This window comes from Elephas maximus, chromosome 4, assembly GCF_024166365.1.
Source record: "Elephas maximus indicus isolate mEleMax1 chromosome 4, mEleMax1 primary haplotype, whole genome shotgun sequence".
Lineage (NCBI taxonomy): Eukaryota > Metazoa > Chordata > Mammalia > Proboscidea > Elephantidae > Elephas > Elephas maximus.
Window position 1 is genome coordinate 126,846,891 of NC_064822.1, and position 17,512 is coordinate 126,864,402.

At 38.7% G+C, this 17,512-nt stretch overlaps 1 protein-coding gene across 10 annotated transcripts in view; it reads right to left on the reverse strand.

Moving 5' to 3' along the window:
• Positions 1 to 17,512, reverse strand: part of GRIP1 (glutamate receptor interacting protein 1) — a 791,276-nt gene that overhangs the window by 76,783 nt on the left and 696,981 nt on the right. For all 10 annotated transcript variants that reach the window (XM_049883804.1, XM_049883798.1, XM_049883799.1 and 7 more), the window contains one exon: positions 12,239 to 12,319. In XM_049883804.1, coding sequence (XP_049739761.1) covers positions 12,239 to 12,319 — 81 coding nt within the window. The remainder of the gene's footprint in view (positions 1 to 12,238; positions 12,320 to 17,512) is intronic.

Below are 17,512 nucleotides of genomic sequence, written 5' to 3' on the forward strand. Positions count from 1 at the left end.
AATTAGTTGCCAACATTTAAAAACTGGTAGATTTCATATCCACCACCTATCTGTCAGGTTGGGTGGCTTGCGTGTTGCTATGATGTTGGAAGCTATGTCACCAATATTTCTAATACCAGCAGGGTCAATTATGGCAGACAGGTTTCAGTGGATCTTCCGGACTAAGACAGACTAGGAAGAATGATCTCGTGATCTACTTCTGAAAATTAGCCATTGAAAACCCTATGTATCATAACAAATACTATGCGATATAGTGCTGGAAGATGAGTCCCCCTGGTTGGAAGGCACCCAAAACAGTGGCCACAATAGTGGAGTTGAGTATACCAGTGACAGTGGAGGTGGTATAGGACTGGGCATTGTTTTGTTCTGTTGTACATGGCATTGTCATGGATTGGAGCTGACTCAATGGCAACTTACAACAATAACAACGACAAGGTTTCATACAGATATCTAGCTTCTCCTAAAAAATCAGAAAGGCAATGAATGGATAAACAAAATGTGGCATATACATACAGTGGAATATTATTTTGCCATAAAAAGGAATGAAATTCTAATACATGTTATGACATGGATGAGTTTTAAAAATATTATGTGAAGTAAAATAAGCTAGACTCAAAAAGGTGAATCCCATTTACATGAAATACCTACAAGAGACAAATGCATAGAGGTAGAAAGGTGATTCGTGGTTACCACCAGCTAGGGGAAGGGGTGAATGAGGAGTTATTGCTTAATGGGTACAGCCATTTGTTTGTGGTGATGAAAAAGTTTTGGAAACAAATAGTGGTGATAGTTGTACAATAATGTGAGTGTGATCGATGACAATGAATTGTACACTTGAAAATGGTTAAAATGGCAAATTTTATGTTGTATATACTTAACAAATTTATTTTATTTTATTTTTAATAGTATGGTGCAGTAGTTAAGAGCCTGGACTCAGCAGCCAGAGTGCTTGGGTCCAAATTCTGCATCTACCCAAATTCTGCTTGGGTCCAAATTCTGCCCAGCTACCACCAGTGACCACCCTGACAAGGGACACAACAGAGAGTCCCTGATGGAGTGGGAGAAAAGTGTGGAACAGAACTCAAATTCACATAAAAAGACCAGACTTAATGGTCTGACTGAGACTGGAAGAGCCCCTGAAGCCAGGGCCCCCAGATGCTCTGTTAACCAAGAACTAAAATCATTCCCAAAGACCACTCTTCAGACAAAGATTAGACTGGACTATAAAACATAAAATAATACCCATGAGGACTGTGCTTCTTAGTTCAAGTAGATACGTGAGATCAAACGGGTAGCTCCTGTCCAGAGGCAGGATGAGAAGGTAGAAAGGGAGAGGAGCTGGTTGGATGGACAAGGTAAACCCAGGGTGGAAAGGGGGAGGGTGCTATCATATTGTAGGGACTGCAACTGGTGTCACATGACAATATGTGTACAAAATTTTGTATGAGAGACTAATTTAAGCTGTAAACTTTCATCTTACAAAAAAAAAAAATACTACAGGTACCCCTTGAGCCTAGGTACCTTAATGTCCTCTTCTGCAAAATGGCAATGAGGAGTAAGTAATAAGTGTGTTTACCTCATGCAGATTTTGTTGTAAGGATGATGTGAATTATTACATGTAATTTGATTGGGCCAGTGCATACAGAATGCATATAAAATAATTGTTTATTACTGTTGTTATTACTATTATCCAACAACATTGGGCTCACTTTCCCACTCCGCCCTTTAGATGGAGTCTTCTTCCATCTCTCATTTGCTACAGTCCTCACAGGGCTGATTTTACTCAATGACTTGCTTCACCTCTCGGTGCTCCTGTGCTTGTGACCCTTTGAATGAGAATTCACTATCACTCACCCCTAGTGCTTTGAATTAGCTTAGAGCTCCCCACAGAATCATTTACTCATTTAACAAATATTTACTGAACATCCACTATGAGCCAGGAACCTCTGCTCTGCGTGCTGGTCATAAAACCCCAGAAAAAAGAGAGGTAGGGCTGGTGAAGTCTCAGGAGGTCATCAGGCATGAAATAGTTTTTTCTGTGATGGACTTTTACTTGGAAGGCCACACAAACACGTCATATGGGGGAGAGGGGAGAGGGGTACACCAAATAGATTAAGAGTATGGCTTAGAAATGCTACAACCAGAACGGAATGAATGAGAATGACACATTGTAAAAAATGTAACCAGTATCACTGAATAATTTGTGTAGAACTTGTTATATGGAAATCTAATCTGCTATGTAAACTCTCACCTTAAACACAATAAAATATTAAAAAATAATAATAGTTATTACACTTGCCCTTAGATCTTTCTACTTATGTGTTAATAAAGAAGCACATGTATTATTATGTCACAAATTTGTTGTAAATATTTAGATAACAGAATTTCAATAAAACTTATTTCCTTTGTTAAAAAAAAAGAGTGTGACTTAGAAAGGAAGGGTAACAAAAAGTTATTAAGTTCTGAAAAAGAAAGAAAAAAAAATCAGTAACAACTCCTTGAAATCTCATTTTAACTGGCCAAACATAATAGGACTGAAAGCCTGACAAAAGAGAAAGACCAATAAAGCAAAATCCCATGTGATATGACGTCTATTAAGTTCAAAATACTGCCTTTTTCCCACTCACATTTCACAAAATAATTTTAATTCAAACTCTACACTTCTACCTTCAATGTCTGTGTTTTTGTAGTTGCCAGAGCCGCATTTTTTGAGTCACTCACAAACTTTTCCAGGACTCATCATTGTCCTTTGTGTCTCCATCTCTTTTACAATCCATGAATGACTATGTCCCTGGAAATTTTATCCCAAACCTCAAGTGCCCACTGCATAACATTATAGCACTTGATTTTTTTTCATGCTGCTCACAGCTGTATGTTCTTAACCCTAAAAGGAAACTACTTAGCTATATTCCTTTTAAAAGTCTTTTTTTTTTTTTTTTAAATAAACACCTTTAATACATGAGCTAAGATGGGAGGGAGGAGGATTTATCTGCCTTTCCAGGCTTTGCTTTTCCTCAGATAGAACCCCAGCTCCTTGCTCTTTAGCACATAGCCATCTACTTGGCCACACTGGTCTGGCCTCAAAGCAATACTCCCAAGAAGCTTGCCCTGCTGGAACTGCACCTCCAAAAAACTGCTGATCTTGGCATTCTTTTTCCTTTCCTCATATTTTTTTCTGAATTTTCTTCAATAGCTTTTTATTTAAAATCTCTTCCTCCTCAGGAATCAGTTTGGTCCCCTTCTTGCTGCCCAGGGGCAGTGCATATCAAGATTCATACCACTGCCGGTATGATGTGTTGTCAGTGAGCAAGATACAGTTCTTTACCAGGGTTCCAGCGTGACCAGCTCGTTTCTGGACACATGGTGGACAACATTGGTGATCCTCGTTTCACAGGTACAACACTCAAAGCCCAAGGAAAAGCTCTCCACATCCAGCCTCAGGGCCTCCTTTCACAAGAACTATGTGTATGTGTTATTGTTGTTGTTAAGTGCTGTTGAGTTGGCTCTGACTCATAGCGACGCTATGTACAACAGAATGAAACACTGCCTGGTCCTGCACCATCCTGACAATAGTCGTTATATTTGAGTCCACTGTTGCAGCCACTATGTCATTCCATCTCATGGAGATTCTTCCTCTTTTTCGCTGACCCTCTACTTTACCAAGCATGATGTCCTTCTTCAGGGACTGGTCCCTCTTAATAGCATATCCAAAGTACATGAGATGAGGTCTCACCATTCTTGCATCTAAGGAGCATTCTTCTAAGACAGATGCCTTTGTTCTTCTGGCAGTCCACGATATATTCAGTATTCTTCGCCAAAACAATAACTCAAATGCATCAATTCTTCTTCAGTCTTCCTTATTCATTGTCCAGCTTTCGAAAGCATATGACATGATTGAAAATACCATGGCTTGGGTGAGGCACACCTTCTTCCTCAAAGTGACATCTTTGCTTTTTAACACTTTAAAAGGGTCTTTTGCATATGTGGCGGGGGTCAATCTTAGCGAGGCCTTTCAGCTCAAACTTCCACTTCTTGTGGTAGGGCTTTCTTTTGCCTGGGTCTTGCAGCACTTGTGCCAATTGTCCTAGGAGATGCCCATTGCTTGGCCCTGGCTGAAAAGAACTAAAATTTCCTCTTTATGTACACCAAAATGATACATGCATACAATTTAAAGAGTCAAAAGTCCTACAAGAGCAGTCCCCCATTTCTTGCTTTCCCAGATGCAACTACTCTCCAATCTTCTGACTGTTTCTTTTAGCATTTACTTCCATATTGCTAAATAACATATAACAATTACTACTTAATTATTTTCACTTTTAGTCATGCTCTATTTACTTTATTTTATTTACTTTCTATTATGGAAAATGAGGATTTAATTCTCTTACACATCTACACCCCCACCACATACATGTACATTTTTTATCTCCCTTTTTTTATTCTCTCAATAGAGTTTCATCATAATTTTGGTAAGATTAATAATTGGTATTTATTTAGTATGACTCTCTAAATAGTATTTGCAGACAAACCACGTTGCAGGCCATGATTACTTTTTCTTTTCTGTAGAATATATTTTTCCCTGTAGTTATTTATGGTCTTGATTTTTTTTGTTTGTTTGTCTGCTTAATTTTCTTTGTTTATTATTAATTCAACTCTTCACATATTCCAGGTTATGTAAATCTCTAAATATGTTAAACCATGTTAGGAATTCTATCAGAGCCTTCCCACTGTCTGGATGGGTTGTTTTCTAAGCTTGTTGCATAGATTTTAGAAGCCTCCTTCATTATCATTCTAGAGGTTCTCTTCACTTGCATCCTTGGAGCCCCTGGTATCCTGATTCTTAGTTCTCCCTCTTTCGGGATTTATTTCTCATTTTTGGTGGTGCATATTTTCCAGTGGAAACCCTGGTGGTGTAGTGTTAAGTGCTATGGTTGCTAACCGAAAGGTCGGCAGTACAAATCTACCAGGTGGTTCTTGGAAACTCTACGGGGCAGTTCTACTCTGTCCTACAAGGTTGCTATGAGTCAGAATTGACTTGATGGCAACAGGTTTGTTTTTTTTAATTCTCCAGTAGCTTTCTGAGGAAGAATGCATGAAAGGAAAGTTTTCTGAGACCTCACATATCTGAAAATGAGTTTTGCTACCTTGACACTTATTGATAACTTCTCTGGGTAGAGAATTCTAGGTTAGGAATCATTTTCCTTCAGAATATTGAAGACACTTTTCCATTGCTGTCTAGCTTCCAGTGTTGCTCTTGGAAAATCTGATGCCATTCTGATTATTTGATTATTATTTGTATTATTCTGATATGTCATATAAAAACTCTTTCCCAACCCCTTCTGAAAGCCAGTAAGACTGTCTTTGTCCCACTGTTCTGCGATCTCATGCTAACGGGCCTTGGTACGAGACTATTTTCATCTGTTGGTTGTGCATTCCCCAATTTGGAAACTCGTATCAGTCAATTCTGGGAAATCTTATGAGATTATTTCTTTGACGCTTTTCTCTCCTCTTTCTGTAACACGTATTATTTGGGTGTTGTATTGTCTTATTTAGTACAGCCGTAACAGAAATACTACAAGTGGATGGCTTCAACAAACAGAAGCTTATTTTCTCATAGTTAGTAGGGTAGAAGTCCAAATTCAGGGTGTCAGGTCCAGGGGGAGGCTTTCTCTCTCTGTTGGCTCTGGAGAAAGATCTTTGTCATCAATCTTCCCCCAGACTAGGAGCTTCTCTGCACAGTAACCTTGGGTCCAAAGGAACATGCTCTGCTCCTGGTGCTGTTTTCTTGGTGGTATGAGGTCCCCATGTCTCTCTGCTCACTTCTCGCTTTTATATCTCAAAAGAGATTGGCTTAAAATATAATCTAATCCTGTAGATTGAGTCCTGCTTCATTAATATAACTACCCCTAATCTCACCTCATTAACATCATAGAGATAGGATTTACAACACACGGGAAAATCACATCAGGTGACGAAATGGTGGACAATCACACAATACTGGGAATCATGGCCTAGCCAAGTTGACACACATTTAATCCATGACATGTATCATTTGGACTCACATATAATTTTATCTATTCTCTAATTCCTGTTTGTTTGTTTGAATTTCCAGAATTTTTCATCAGTTTTATTTTCCAATATTTTTACTGAGTTTTTCCATTTCTGCCATATTCTTTTTTTCTTATTATGGAAAATATATAACAAAAACATTTGCCACTTCAACCTTTTTCACATCGTTTCTGCAATATTCTTAACATCAAGAGCTCTCTGCTCCACTGTAGCTGTTCTTTGTGTAATATCTTTTAGGTTTTTTTTTTTTAATGACATTAATAATATTTTTTATTTTTGAAGTTTTCTTCTTCCTGAATGTGCCATTTCCTCTTTTTTTTTTTTTTCCTTCTTTGTTTTGGTTATAGTCTTACTTATAAGACTCTTTCCTCAGGCATCTGTCATTTTCTTGACTGTCTGCTCATATATAAGTTTGCGGCACTACAAAGCTACTTGGCAGCTTGGTGCATCCAGTTGGGGGTGGTAGACTGTGGGTTTCACTATATAGTTCAGACCAGGTTGTTTCTTTGAGTAATATGGACTTGATTTTGTCTTCCACTGGGAGTATGTTAAGCCAGGCTTCCTAGATTCTGTGAGCTTACTGGGGAAAGAAGGTTGGCAGTCTCAACATTCAGTATGTAAACTTTTCCTTAATCTCTACTTTTAGAACAGTACTGCTGGACTCAGCTCTGTTCTTCCGGTTCAGAGGCCCTTTACTTCATGCTTTCTAGGGAATAAAGCTCTAGGTTTCTACTCCTTGAGTGGGGTAGGGATAGTTAGCTGTGCTGAATAGGGATGGCATCTGAGGAACCAATTCCTTTTCAATAATCTTTCAACTAATATTCCTGTCTTAGCTCTAGCTCTACCACTACTCTCACTTCCAGAAGTTCCTGAGTTTACCAGTTCCTAAGCCTTTTGGGAGTTTAAGGTGTAAATCAGGCTCATTCATAGCTTTTCCCTCTGCTTTTTAAGTTAAATTCATTTTTCACCATCTTCTTTGTAATTTCTAAATTTGGTTGCTCTTATCTATTTTCCTTTTATTTTTCTCCTAGTCAGATTCTGCCCTTTCAAAAATCTTATATTTCATATTAGAGTACTGGGTGGGAGCAGAACTAAATCTGCCATCTTTTGATGTTTTAAAATCACTGCTTATATCTCACTATCAGAAAGCTATTCTTATAGTGAACATGGGTTCTTTTTCTCTCATATAGTGTCAGACGAAGGAGAAAATGACATTCTCTACCCTTGGTTTAAATAATTTTTTCTTTTTTTGAAAAGAGGTGAAATCTGAAATTTTAAGCTAATTATGAAGCAACAAAGTATTCTAAGAACATTCTATAATATCCAGCCTTTCTTGGAACTTACTGTTAGTCAAGGTACTTTGCTCAAAGAGGCTCATAAAGTTTCCAAACTATACTGGAGGAACACACACACATGCACGCACACAATCAAATCACTCAGCTTTATTTTAAGTGTGACAATACATGGCAAGTAAAACAAGTTGGCTGATTGGAAATGCAGCTGTGAGTAGGGTTTTTATTGCAAAGTTGGCAAAAAGCAGAAGCCATTCTCTTCTAAATACATCTAAGACTTAAAGGGAAAATGACAGATTTGTTGTGCTTGTCATAAAGGCTGCTTTATGATTTTATATAAAAAAGAAAAAGTAAAGGTAGCCTTTGTTCCTGCAAATGATTCAGTCACAACTAGAAAGGAATGCCACAACTAAAAAGGAAAGCCAACAAATTAACTTCACTCACAAAATGCTGCCTCTGCTTTTCTGATATAGGATCTAGAAAGGTTCATCAATCAGATGTTGACAGGGATGAGTGAAGTTGTGAGAGTAAAGCCAGTATTAAATCAGGCAGAATGAATCTGAATCCCTGCTTCACCTTTTTCTTAGCTCTGTGTCTTTGGGCGAGTTACCCAGCTGAGCCTTACTTTCCTCTCTGTAAAATGGGAATAGGTGTCACAGGGTTGTTTTAAGGATTAAATGAGAAAAAGCATATAAATTGCTTAACGGTGTGCCCAATATAAAGTAGATACAAATCCCTGTACTAAAACCTGGAAAGAAAACACCACTATCAAAAGGGCTTGACTGACAAGTGCACGTGACAGAGACAACCATTGTTCTCTGACTTGAAAGGTAGGTGGGCTGCAGCCCAGGGGATGTGGGTCTGGTTTCTGATTGGCTGTGGTGTGCGGCCAATCAGAATGTGCCTTCCAGCGCCATGCTTCTGCTAGGTCGTTCAACTTTATTTTCTATGATTAATCACTCGTACTATGGCAATAACATCAATAAAAGTAATGCCTGATGCTAATGTGCTATGAATGTCTCATTGGGAACTTAAGAAAATTAGTCTAAAATTGCTCACCACATCCAAAATTGGACTCATTTCTCAGCTAATTAGGTAAGACAGTGTGCCCTAAGCCGAGTGTGAAAGCTTAGATGGTACACTTCAAGAGATGGAGGCCCGTTTCTTTTCTTTTTTTTTTTTTAATTTTGGAGACCCGTTTCTTATACTCAGAGTTTTCACAACGTGAAGAAGACAGAAAGTGGAGCTTCGTGTAAAGATGGTGAGAAGAGTCAACAAGCCCTTGCAGTGTGTTTGAATAGAGAGTCACTTGAGAAATAAACCAAAATAAATAAATAAATAAAAATAACTGGTTGTTATGAATTGACTCTAACTCATGGCGGATGCCATACGCAAGTACAGCCGGCACTAAATTTTGTAGCCTAGCTCTTTACTTTACATATTTCACCAGGCTCTATTTTTTTTCTGTGTGTAAAATAAATAATAAAGGTATTAACAAGAACGATCATCAGCATAACAACTAACATTTATTACCGTTCGCAATATGTTCTAGGCATTTTATATATGCTAGTTTAATCTTCTCAACAAGCTGTGAGGAAAGTAATATGTACCCGCTTTTATAGATGAGAAAACTGGGTACAGAGAGGTAAAAGAAATCGTCCCAGGTCCACAGGAAAAGGAGGGTGGGCAGCCTGTGCACTGAGTCCATGCTCTTAATCACTTCCCAAGTTAGTGATCCTTTAGGTCACTCAACAGCTTTTGCACAAACATCTAGATTCATCATCCCCCTTAAAGGTTCATTTCCTGGATTACATAGTGCTTAGTACAGGATCGTCTGCAGATAAAGCCTTCTCATTCATTCATTCAACAACTGCAGGGCATTAATAAGCACCTTGTATGTGCCAGGAACTGCACTAGGCCTTAGGAGTTCACTATCTCATATAATGAAAATGAACTGTGGACAATTTTTTTTTTTTAAAGCAAATTCTGCTTTCTTACTGGCAAAATATGAATATTTCCCACGAGGAGACACAAACTCAGCATGATGATGTTGGCTGTGTAAATGGAGCTGTAACTCTAGAAGGGGTGACAAGCATGCTGGACAAGCTTATGTATCATTTCTGCATCCAGGAATAGAGTAACACATTTAGCTTCCATGAATAGTGTTAGCTTACAGCTGACTAAAACTCAGGCTATTCTTGTGGGGGTTTGTGTTGTTGCCATTATTGGAATTAAAATCAATTTTAGAAGCAATACCTAGTACATGCCTCCTACCATTATCATGCATACTTTAAAGCAGTTTTTCACATGAATAAGACAAGTATTTTGTAGCTCTGTGTATTTCACATGACTACATTGCAAACAAACTTAAACATCTATTTTTCAAAAGGAGTATATCACAAGAATATTTTTTAAATAGGCATTCCCCTAGTTAAATTGTATCAATTTTTGAGAATAAAACTATTGTATAAAACAATGAAAAGATGACAAATCCTACCTAACTAAAATTTGAGAGTAAAATGACTGTGTGGCAATGATGATAGGCACTTCTGATGAGTGGGTATCTTCAGCATACCTACTAGCAGTATGCATCTCTCAGGACAGGGGCTCTATTCTCAAAACTGCATAGGTTCTAGTGCATGGTGAGCACCCAGAAGGTGTTTATTGAATTCAGGCAAAAGAAAGAAAGAATGCAATGGAAGGCCGGCCTTTATACGCTGTACACATTTCCAGGAGGTACCACTTTCACACCTAGCTCTGATAAAATAAATGAATGGAATAAATAGGATAAATGAGATCAGCCTGCAAGTTACATGGGGCCTGCAAAGAGTTTTTGAATAGCAAGCACTGCTGTGCTCTCCCTGAATCCCAACAGCCACAGCTGTTGACAGAGAATGACATAATACCTCTTTCATGATGAACAAATTGAGAGATGAAGTGACACGGTTAGTAGCACCTAGTATAGGGCTAAAGCTTCCAAAACCCCATCTCATCTTTCTGCTTACTATATAAAGACACATCAGGCCATCAGTCCTACTTTTCTCTCATTAGGCCACACTGGGGGGAATACAGTATACAGGCTCTTTCTCATATACAGCAAAACCTGTAAACGCTGGAACCTGTGTAAGGCGGAAACCTGTCAGAGAAGGAAAACTCAAATATTTTCCATTGAAACGAGCAATAGAAAAGTGGTAACACTGCACCCTGTCAAAGGCGGAAAACTCGAGAGACCTGGAAAAGCAAGGCAGTCCCGCTGAGTTCTGGCTTTCACAGATTTCACTGTATATGGCTTTCTCGTTCTTAACATTTGTTCAGAATTATAATACCACTCCTTTTTAGTGTTGAACCAGATAAAATTTCATTTTCAGTGTTAAATTTATATGGTCAAAGTTGAATTGGACCATCTCATTTCAATCAAGAGCTCTTTTATTTTTGCCTTAGCTGCTGATATAAATGCTGTCTGACCTAGGATAGTAGTGAGGCACTTTTAATGTGGGCTTTTCACTGTTTCTTGATGGAACCACCTCTTGGTCACAGATATTGCCTCTATGTCTCCTTTGGTCATTATGCATTAATCACATGCTTCATTTTCTTGTCTCACTTATGGATAAATTTAGTCTATGGATATTAAAAGCACAAAAATCTCAACTTCTATAAAACTTCATTGGGGCTGACATTTTCAAAGTTGTTTTATCAAAGCAGTTCTAAGCCTAGAACCTAAAAAAAAATGAAAGAATTTTATGTGTTTGGCTTTTCCTTTCAGTTTGGTTACCCAGATATCCTGCACCATGGAGGAATTCAGGAGTTTACTAAGGTAAGAGACGTTGTATTAGTTTAGTGAAAGGGACTGTTGATGTACGGTGAACAAACAACAATGGACTCAAACATACAATGATCATGAAAATGGCATAGCACCGGGCCATGTTTTGTTCTATGTACGGTCACCATGAGTAACAGCCGACTTGATGGCGACTAACAACAATAAGAAGTGAATAGATGAGAAGACAATCTTAAACCATCATATTTTTGATAGTTAAATAGCTTATTGTGAAACTTTAATTCATAATATACTAAAATGTAGGGAACCTACATGCGTTTTTATGCTCATCTTTTTTTTTTTACTTATTTATGGGGGATGTGAGACAGATAACTATCATTTTACTTATCATTTTACAGATAAAGAAACAAGACTGGAGAGTGTTTAAGTAACTGGTCCCATTCACACAGCCAGTAAGTGACTGAGGTGTGACTGGCTCACATTTTTGTATCTTTACATAGAAAGTTGGCAATGACACTTAAAACATTTGCCACACCTGTTGTCAAATATCCGTCAGCTTGGCTGGGTCCTGATTCCCAGTGTTGTATGATTATCTACCATTTTGTCATCTGATGTGATTTCCCTATGTGTTGTAAATCCTCTCACTATGATGTTAATGAAATGGATTAGTGACAGTTATATTGATGAGATCTACAAGATTAGAAAGTATCTTAAGCCAAACTCTCTGAGATACAAAAGAGAGAAGTGAGCAGAGAGACATGGGGGACCTCATACTGCCAAGAAAGCAGCGCCAGGAGAAGAGCGTGTCCTTTAGATCCGGGGTTTCCGCTCAGAGAAGCTCCTAGTCCAGGGGAAGATTGATGACAAGGACCTTCCCCCAGAGCCAACAGAGATAGCCTTACCCTAGAGCTGACACCCTGAATTTGGACTTGCAGCCTACTACACCGTGAGAGAGTAAATTTCTCTTTGTTAAAGCCATCCACTTGTGGTATTTCTGTTATAGCTGCACTAGGTAAGTAAGACACCTGTAAACCATTTGACGACACAATTTGCTAATGTCTTTTTTTAAAAAAAATTTTTTAAAAAAATTGTTTCTACTTACAGCTTATGGTTATTCCAAGTTCCACATTATGCTTCTTAGGTAGCTTTACATGAAATGTTCCACTACTTGGGATGACAGACTCTATAATTTCAAAGCAAAAAAAAAGCATGTTTATAGAAGATCAAGAAGAATGTAGCACCAATTAATGAAAGTGCATCAGGAATACTTGGTTTATAATCATCTGTAACTAAAACTAAAGAAATTGAAGTACAATGAATTTCTGTAAAATCCTAGTAAACTAAATTTGTGGTGACAAATATATGACCCACATATAGGTAACTAAGCACAATTCTCAGCAATAGTAGAGTTCAGTATTTCTCAAGTGTGATTCAGGCAACAGCTGCATCAGAATTACTGGGATACAAGTAAAAAAGGGATTCCTGAACCATCTCAGACCTACGGAATCAGGATCTCTGATGATACAGCCCAAGAATCTGCATTTTAAACATGTTCTCCAGGGGATTCTTGGGCATAGTAAAGCTTATGAACCACAGGTCTAGTTACGTTCTTTTTTCCCCAACTGTATTTTCCCATAATTTACTATTCAGCACTCTTTTGTTTTTTCATCTGATTTTTGAAGGTAGCTGGAGGGAGTAGATTTCAGGAGACAGTTCAGTTTGTTGTGATGGTTATGGGTTTTGGAGTTTGTGTATGTGTGGCGTGTGACTTTAATTTGTAATACAGACAGTGAAAAATACACTTAAAGAGGCAGAACCAGGGGTCATATTCAACATATTTAACTACAAGAATGGTACTGACCGTAACCAATTGGACTGACACAGATCATAGTGTTAGAACACAGGGGTCCAAGAGGCCCCAGGTGGGCCAAGGGCCCTTGAGTATCTGAATCATGGGGAGCTGCATGGTTTCCAGGGAAAATCAGGGGGCAGAGGCACTGGAGCAGAGTGAAGGCGGGCTCAGATATTGGCCGATCAGTACGGTAACTGAGAGAGAACCAGTGTGCACTGGCTGAATCTCAACCCTATATAGAACTAAGTTGATTTTATCAGCGACTGGCTAGAATTTGAAAAAGGAAGGGATTGCTATTAGTAACCAGTTGCCTCCGAGTTGATTCCCACTCATGGTGACCCACTTGTGTCAGAGCAGAACTGTGCTCCACAGGGTTTCAATGGCTGATTTTTCAAAGAAGATCATCAGCATCTCCTTCTGAGGGGCCTCTGGGTAGACTCAAACCTTCAACTTTTTAATTGACTGCCTAGCATGTCAACCATTTGCACTATCCAGGGATGCCAAGAAATTGCTACACATTCTTAAACACATTCCTAAAATAGCTTTAACCATCTGGGAGGCCTTCAGTTAGAGAAAACAAGCAAACAAAAACCAAACCCGCTTCCATTGAGTTGATTCTGACTCGTAGTGACCCCTTAGAGCAGAGCAGAACTGCCCCATAGGGTTTCCAAGGAGTGGCTGGTGGACTCAAACTGCTGATCTTTTGGTTAGCAGAGAAGCTCTTAACAACTGTACCACCTGTAAAACAGGATCCCCAAACTGCCCCTTCTCAGTCTCAGCTAGTGCTACCGGGAGAAGGGAAGTCTTTCTTCTCTGGTCTCCTGCTTCCATTCTGTTTTTTTGCTCACTTCCCAGTGGAATAAAAAAATTTGCTATCTTTTCCCACTTCCTCCCACTCTTCTTAACTCTCCTGTCCTGTCAGATGTGACTGGGTAAGTGTCATAAATGTGAGTTAATACCTTTAATTTCACTGCTGTCCTCAACTAACACTTGGATCAGCCAGTAAGTGAGCCCACCTATATTTACCTGATTATTTATTCATTAAGAACTTGTACCCTGTACACCAATGTTCATTGCAGCACTTTTCACAATAGCCATAAGATAGAAACAACTGAAATGTCCATTAACAGATGCATGGATAAGTACAACGTGGCATACGCATACACTGGAATATTACTCAGCCATAAAGAGGAATGAAGTCTTGATGCATGCCACACATGGATGAACCTAGAAAACACTGTGCTGGGTGAAATCAGTCAGTTGCAAATGGACAAATACTGTATGATCTCACTTACATGAAATAAGCAAATATAAACAAACCAAAGATTATTAGTGGCTACCAAGGGTGGAAGGGAGAGGGGAAAGGGGAGGCTTTTGCTTAGGGGGCATTGAGTTTATGAATGGTGGCAGAATAATTGGCACAACATGAGGAATGTAATCAATATCACTGAATTGTACAGGTGAAAATTGTTGAATTGAAGGTTTTGTGTATGTTTTTACCACAATAAAACTAAAACTTTGTGTCCTTCCCATTTTTCAACAGGATTTGAGGAAGGTACAATTATTTCTCCAATAGATTTCAAAAGACTAGCTAAGTTTGATGTATTGGGGAAGAAAAAGAGAAGTGAAGTAAGAAAAATAAAAAAAAAGGCGAAACAGGTATGTTTCACGTCCTTACTTCAGGTGTTGCAAGTGTTACAAATATTTACTTCCAAAAGATTTTTCAACGCCATGCCTTTTCCTCCTCCATCTTCTTCCTGACTCCTCTCCACTCCCCACCCTAGCAATGGAAAGCTAAGTGCCCCAGCATGCAGACTGCACCAACAGCCAGTCTGCAGGGAGAAGAAAGAAACAAGTGTACATGAGGAGAGATCACGAGGTCCTGAAGAGAGAGCCTGCTCTTGGCCTTGACATCCCTGGTTCCAGCCCTTCCAAGAGCTGCCTATGCTTCTGTCCTCAGGGGCTGAGAAACACTTAGGATGCTTCCAATAAATGCTTCTTCTTTGCCTAAACTAGCTTGAGTGCATTTCTGTTGTTTGCAACTGAAAGATCTCTGATAAACACATTGAACCAGAGTAGGAAATGGGATGGGAACTAAGCAGAACCGCCTTCCTCCCTCCTCCCTCCCACAAGTGAGTGAGAGCATAGCATGAATAAATTATTTGATTATTTGGATAAAGCATGCAAATGGAGCATAAGTAAATGAGTTAGAAGCTTTAGAAGAACAAATACCTTCGCTAGTTATAGAACTCATTTTATGTGTGTTTGACAGTTTCGGTGTTTTCTGTTTTAACAAAAAGTTCTCTGTAAATGGGGAGGGGAGCACGTTGTATGGGAGTCCCTGGGTGGCACCAACAGTTAAGTGCTCAAATACTAGCTGAAAGTTTGGCAGTTCAAGCCCACCCAGAGGTGTCTTGGAAGACAGGCCTGACAATCTGCTTCTGAAGGGTCACAGCCTTGAAAGCCCTATGGAGCAGTTCTGCTCTGCACACGTGGGACTGTCATGAGTCAGAATCAACTCGACAGCAACTGACAGTAACAATGTATGTTTGTATATAAAATCTGGCCCAGGATGCTATGCTTATACCACTAGCAAGGTCTTCCAATCAGGAGGGCTGGGAAACACTGAACTAGAGCAGTTACTACAGCAACATTTTGCTTTTATACATTTTTAATGCAGGCAACCTTGACCAAGATTAACATTGTTAATGACACTTGAAGAGATATTATCACTTCCTGGAAAACAGCAATGGATCACTTTTGACTACATAAGTTTTGAAATATTCATAATGATGATCAAATATCAACAAATTAATCTCTTTGATCAAGCTCTGGCTTCATTTTAATCTTTAAATGTCAACATGATTTATTTTACATTTGGGGCGTGTGTGTGTGTGTGTGTGTGTGTGTGTTCCCTTATATAACTATTTGATTGCTAAAGCGAAGGCTCATTTAAGTTGTGGTTTCTTAAAGAAATACTAGTAAAGAGAAAAAAAATCCAATATTTAGAAAATATAAGCTTAGAGAAAGTAAATAGAATCTGAGAACAAATGATGTTTATTTTGTTAGAATTCCATGTGATTATTTTGTGCTTCTCTGGGTTTGTTTATCTTTGTTAATACTATAACTAAAAGTACATTTGAGTAAGCAAAGCCTTTCTTCTTTCCAACTGGTTGCTTTTCTGCCTGAATCACTTGTTGTTGGCACGGTGAGATAACACCAAATCAGAATTTATCAACCTGAACACACTTGTGAGATTTGAAAAAACTAAGGGATGATAAGAGCGTGAATACAAATGTTTAACTTTCATCCACTTAGAAAAAGCACTAGGGTTGCTAGTAACGATGGCAAACATCCACTTCATAGGATTTTCACTGGGACTTCTTTCCAGAACAAAGTGGTATTTTTTTTCCAACAAAATGATTTCAGAATTAAAGTAGAAACTTCAAATATTCATGATATCAATTGTCCATTGGTATTTAAAAGGCAGTATTAGATGAGGCAAAATGTACACTGTGCATATGCTATGATGATTGTTGTTGTTAGCTGCTGATGGGTCGGTCCCGGATCCTGGTGACGCCACACACGACGTGCATGATGCTCATGATCGGCTATGAATCAGACCGTTACGATCCATATGGTTTTCATTAGCTGATTTTCAGAAGTAGATTGCCAGGCCTTTCTTCTTAGTCAGCCTTTAGCATGCAAGCTCCACTGAAACCTGTTCAGCACCATAGCAACACAACGGCCTCCAATGACAGACAGGTGGTGGCTTTGCATGAGTATACCCACTCCATTGAGTCGAACCTGACTCAGCAACCCTACAGAACCACGACCCTACAGACAGAGCAGAACTGGCCCATAGGGTTTCCAAGTCTGTAAATCTTATGGAAGCAGACTGCAACATCTTTCTCCTGTGGAGCTGCTGGTGGATTCAAATCACCAACCTTTTGGTTAGCAGCTGACCACTTTAACCACCATGCCACCAGGGCTCCTTCTTGCATGAGTATAGCTTTATTAAATTATATGTGTGGTAAAGGACATGGCAAAAGAATGTAAAAAAAAGTTAACTTGGATTTTACTAGAGTGATGGAGTTATAAGTACCTTAACTCAAAAAAAAAAGAAAAAAAAAGTTTCCATTAATATTATCACAATGCTGTTTGTATAGTAGTAACTACTTAAAGAAATAGATTTAGGCCAAAGTGTAGTCATATTCAAGCTTTTCATCCATTCTCTATGTCATTTAAAATATTTATACAATGAAGAGCTTATATTTGAACTCAAGGGTTTGGGAATTGATATCCAGGTATATTTTTGAGGAAGAATTTTGGAACTGGATGGCTCACATCCATCCAGACAATTGAGATTGGATCCAGAAGGGCAGGGAAGTTTTCCAATAGCTCACATCCAGAGATTCCCTAACAATGTTCCTAGCTCTTGAATGGCTAAAAAAATACTTTTCTGACTCCAACAGATCCCAAAAGATTTCCATAGATTGATAATGACTTATCGCGAGTGTCTTA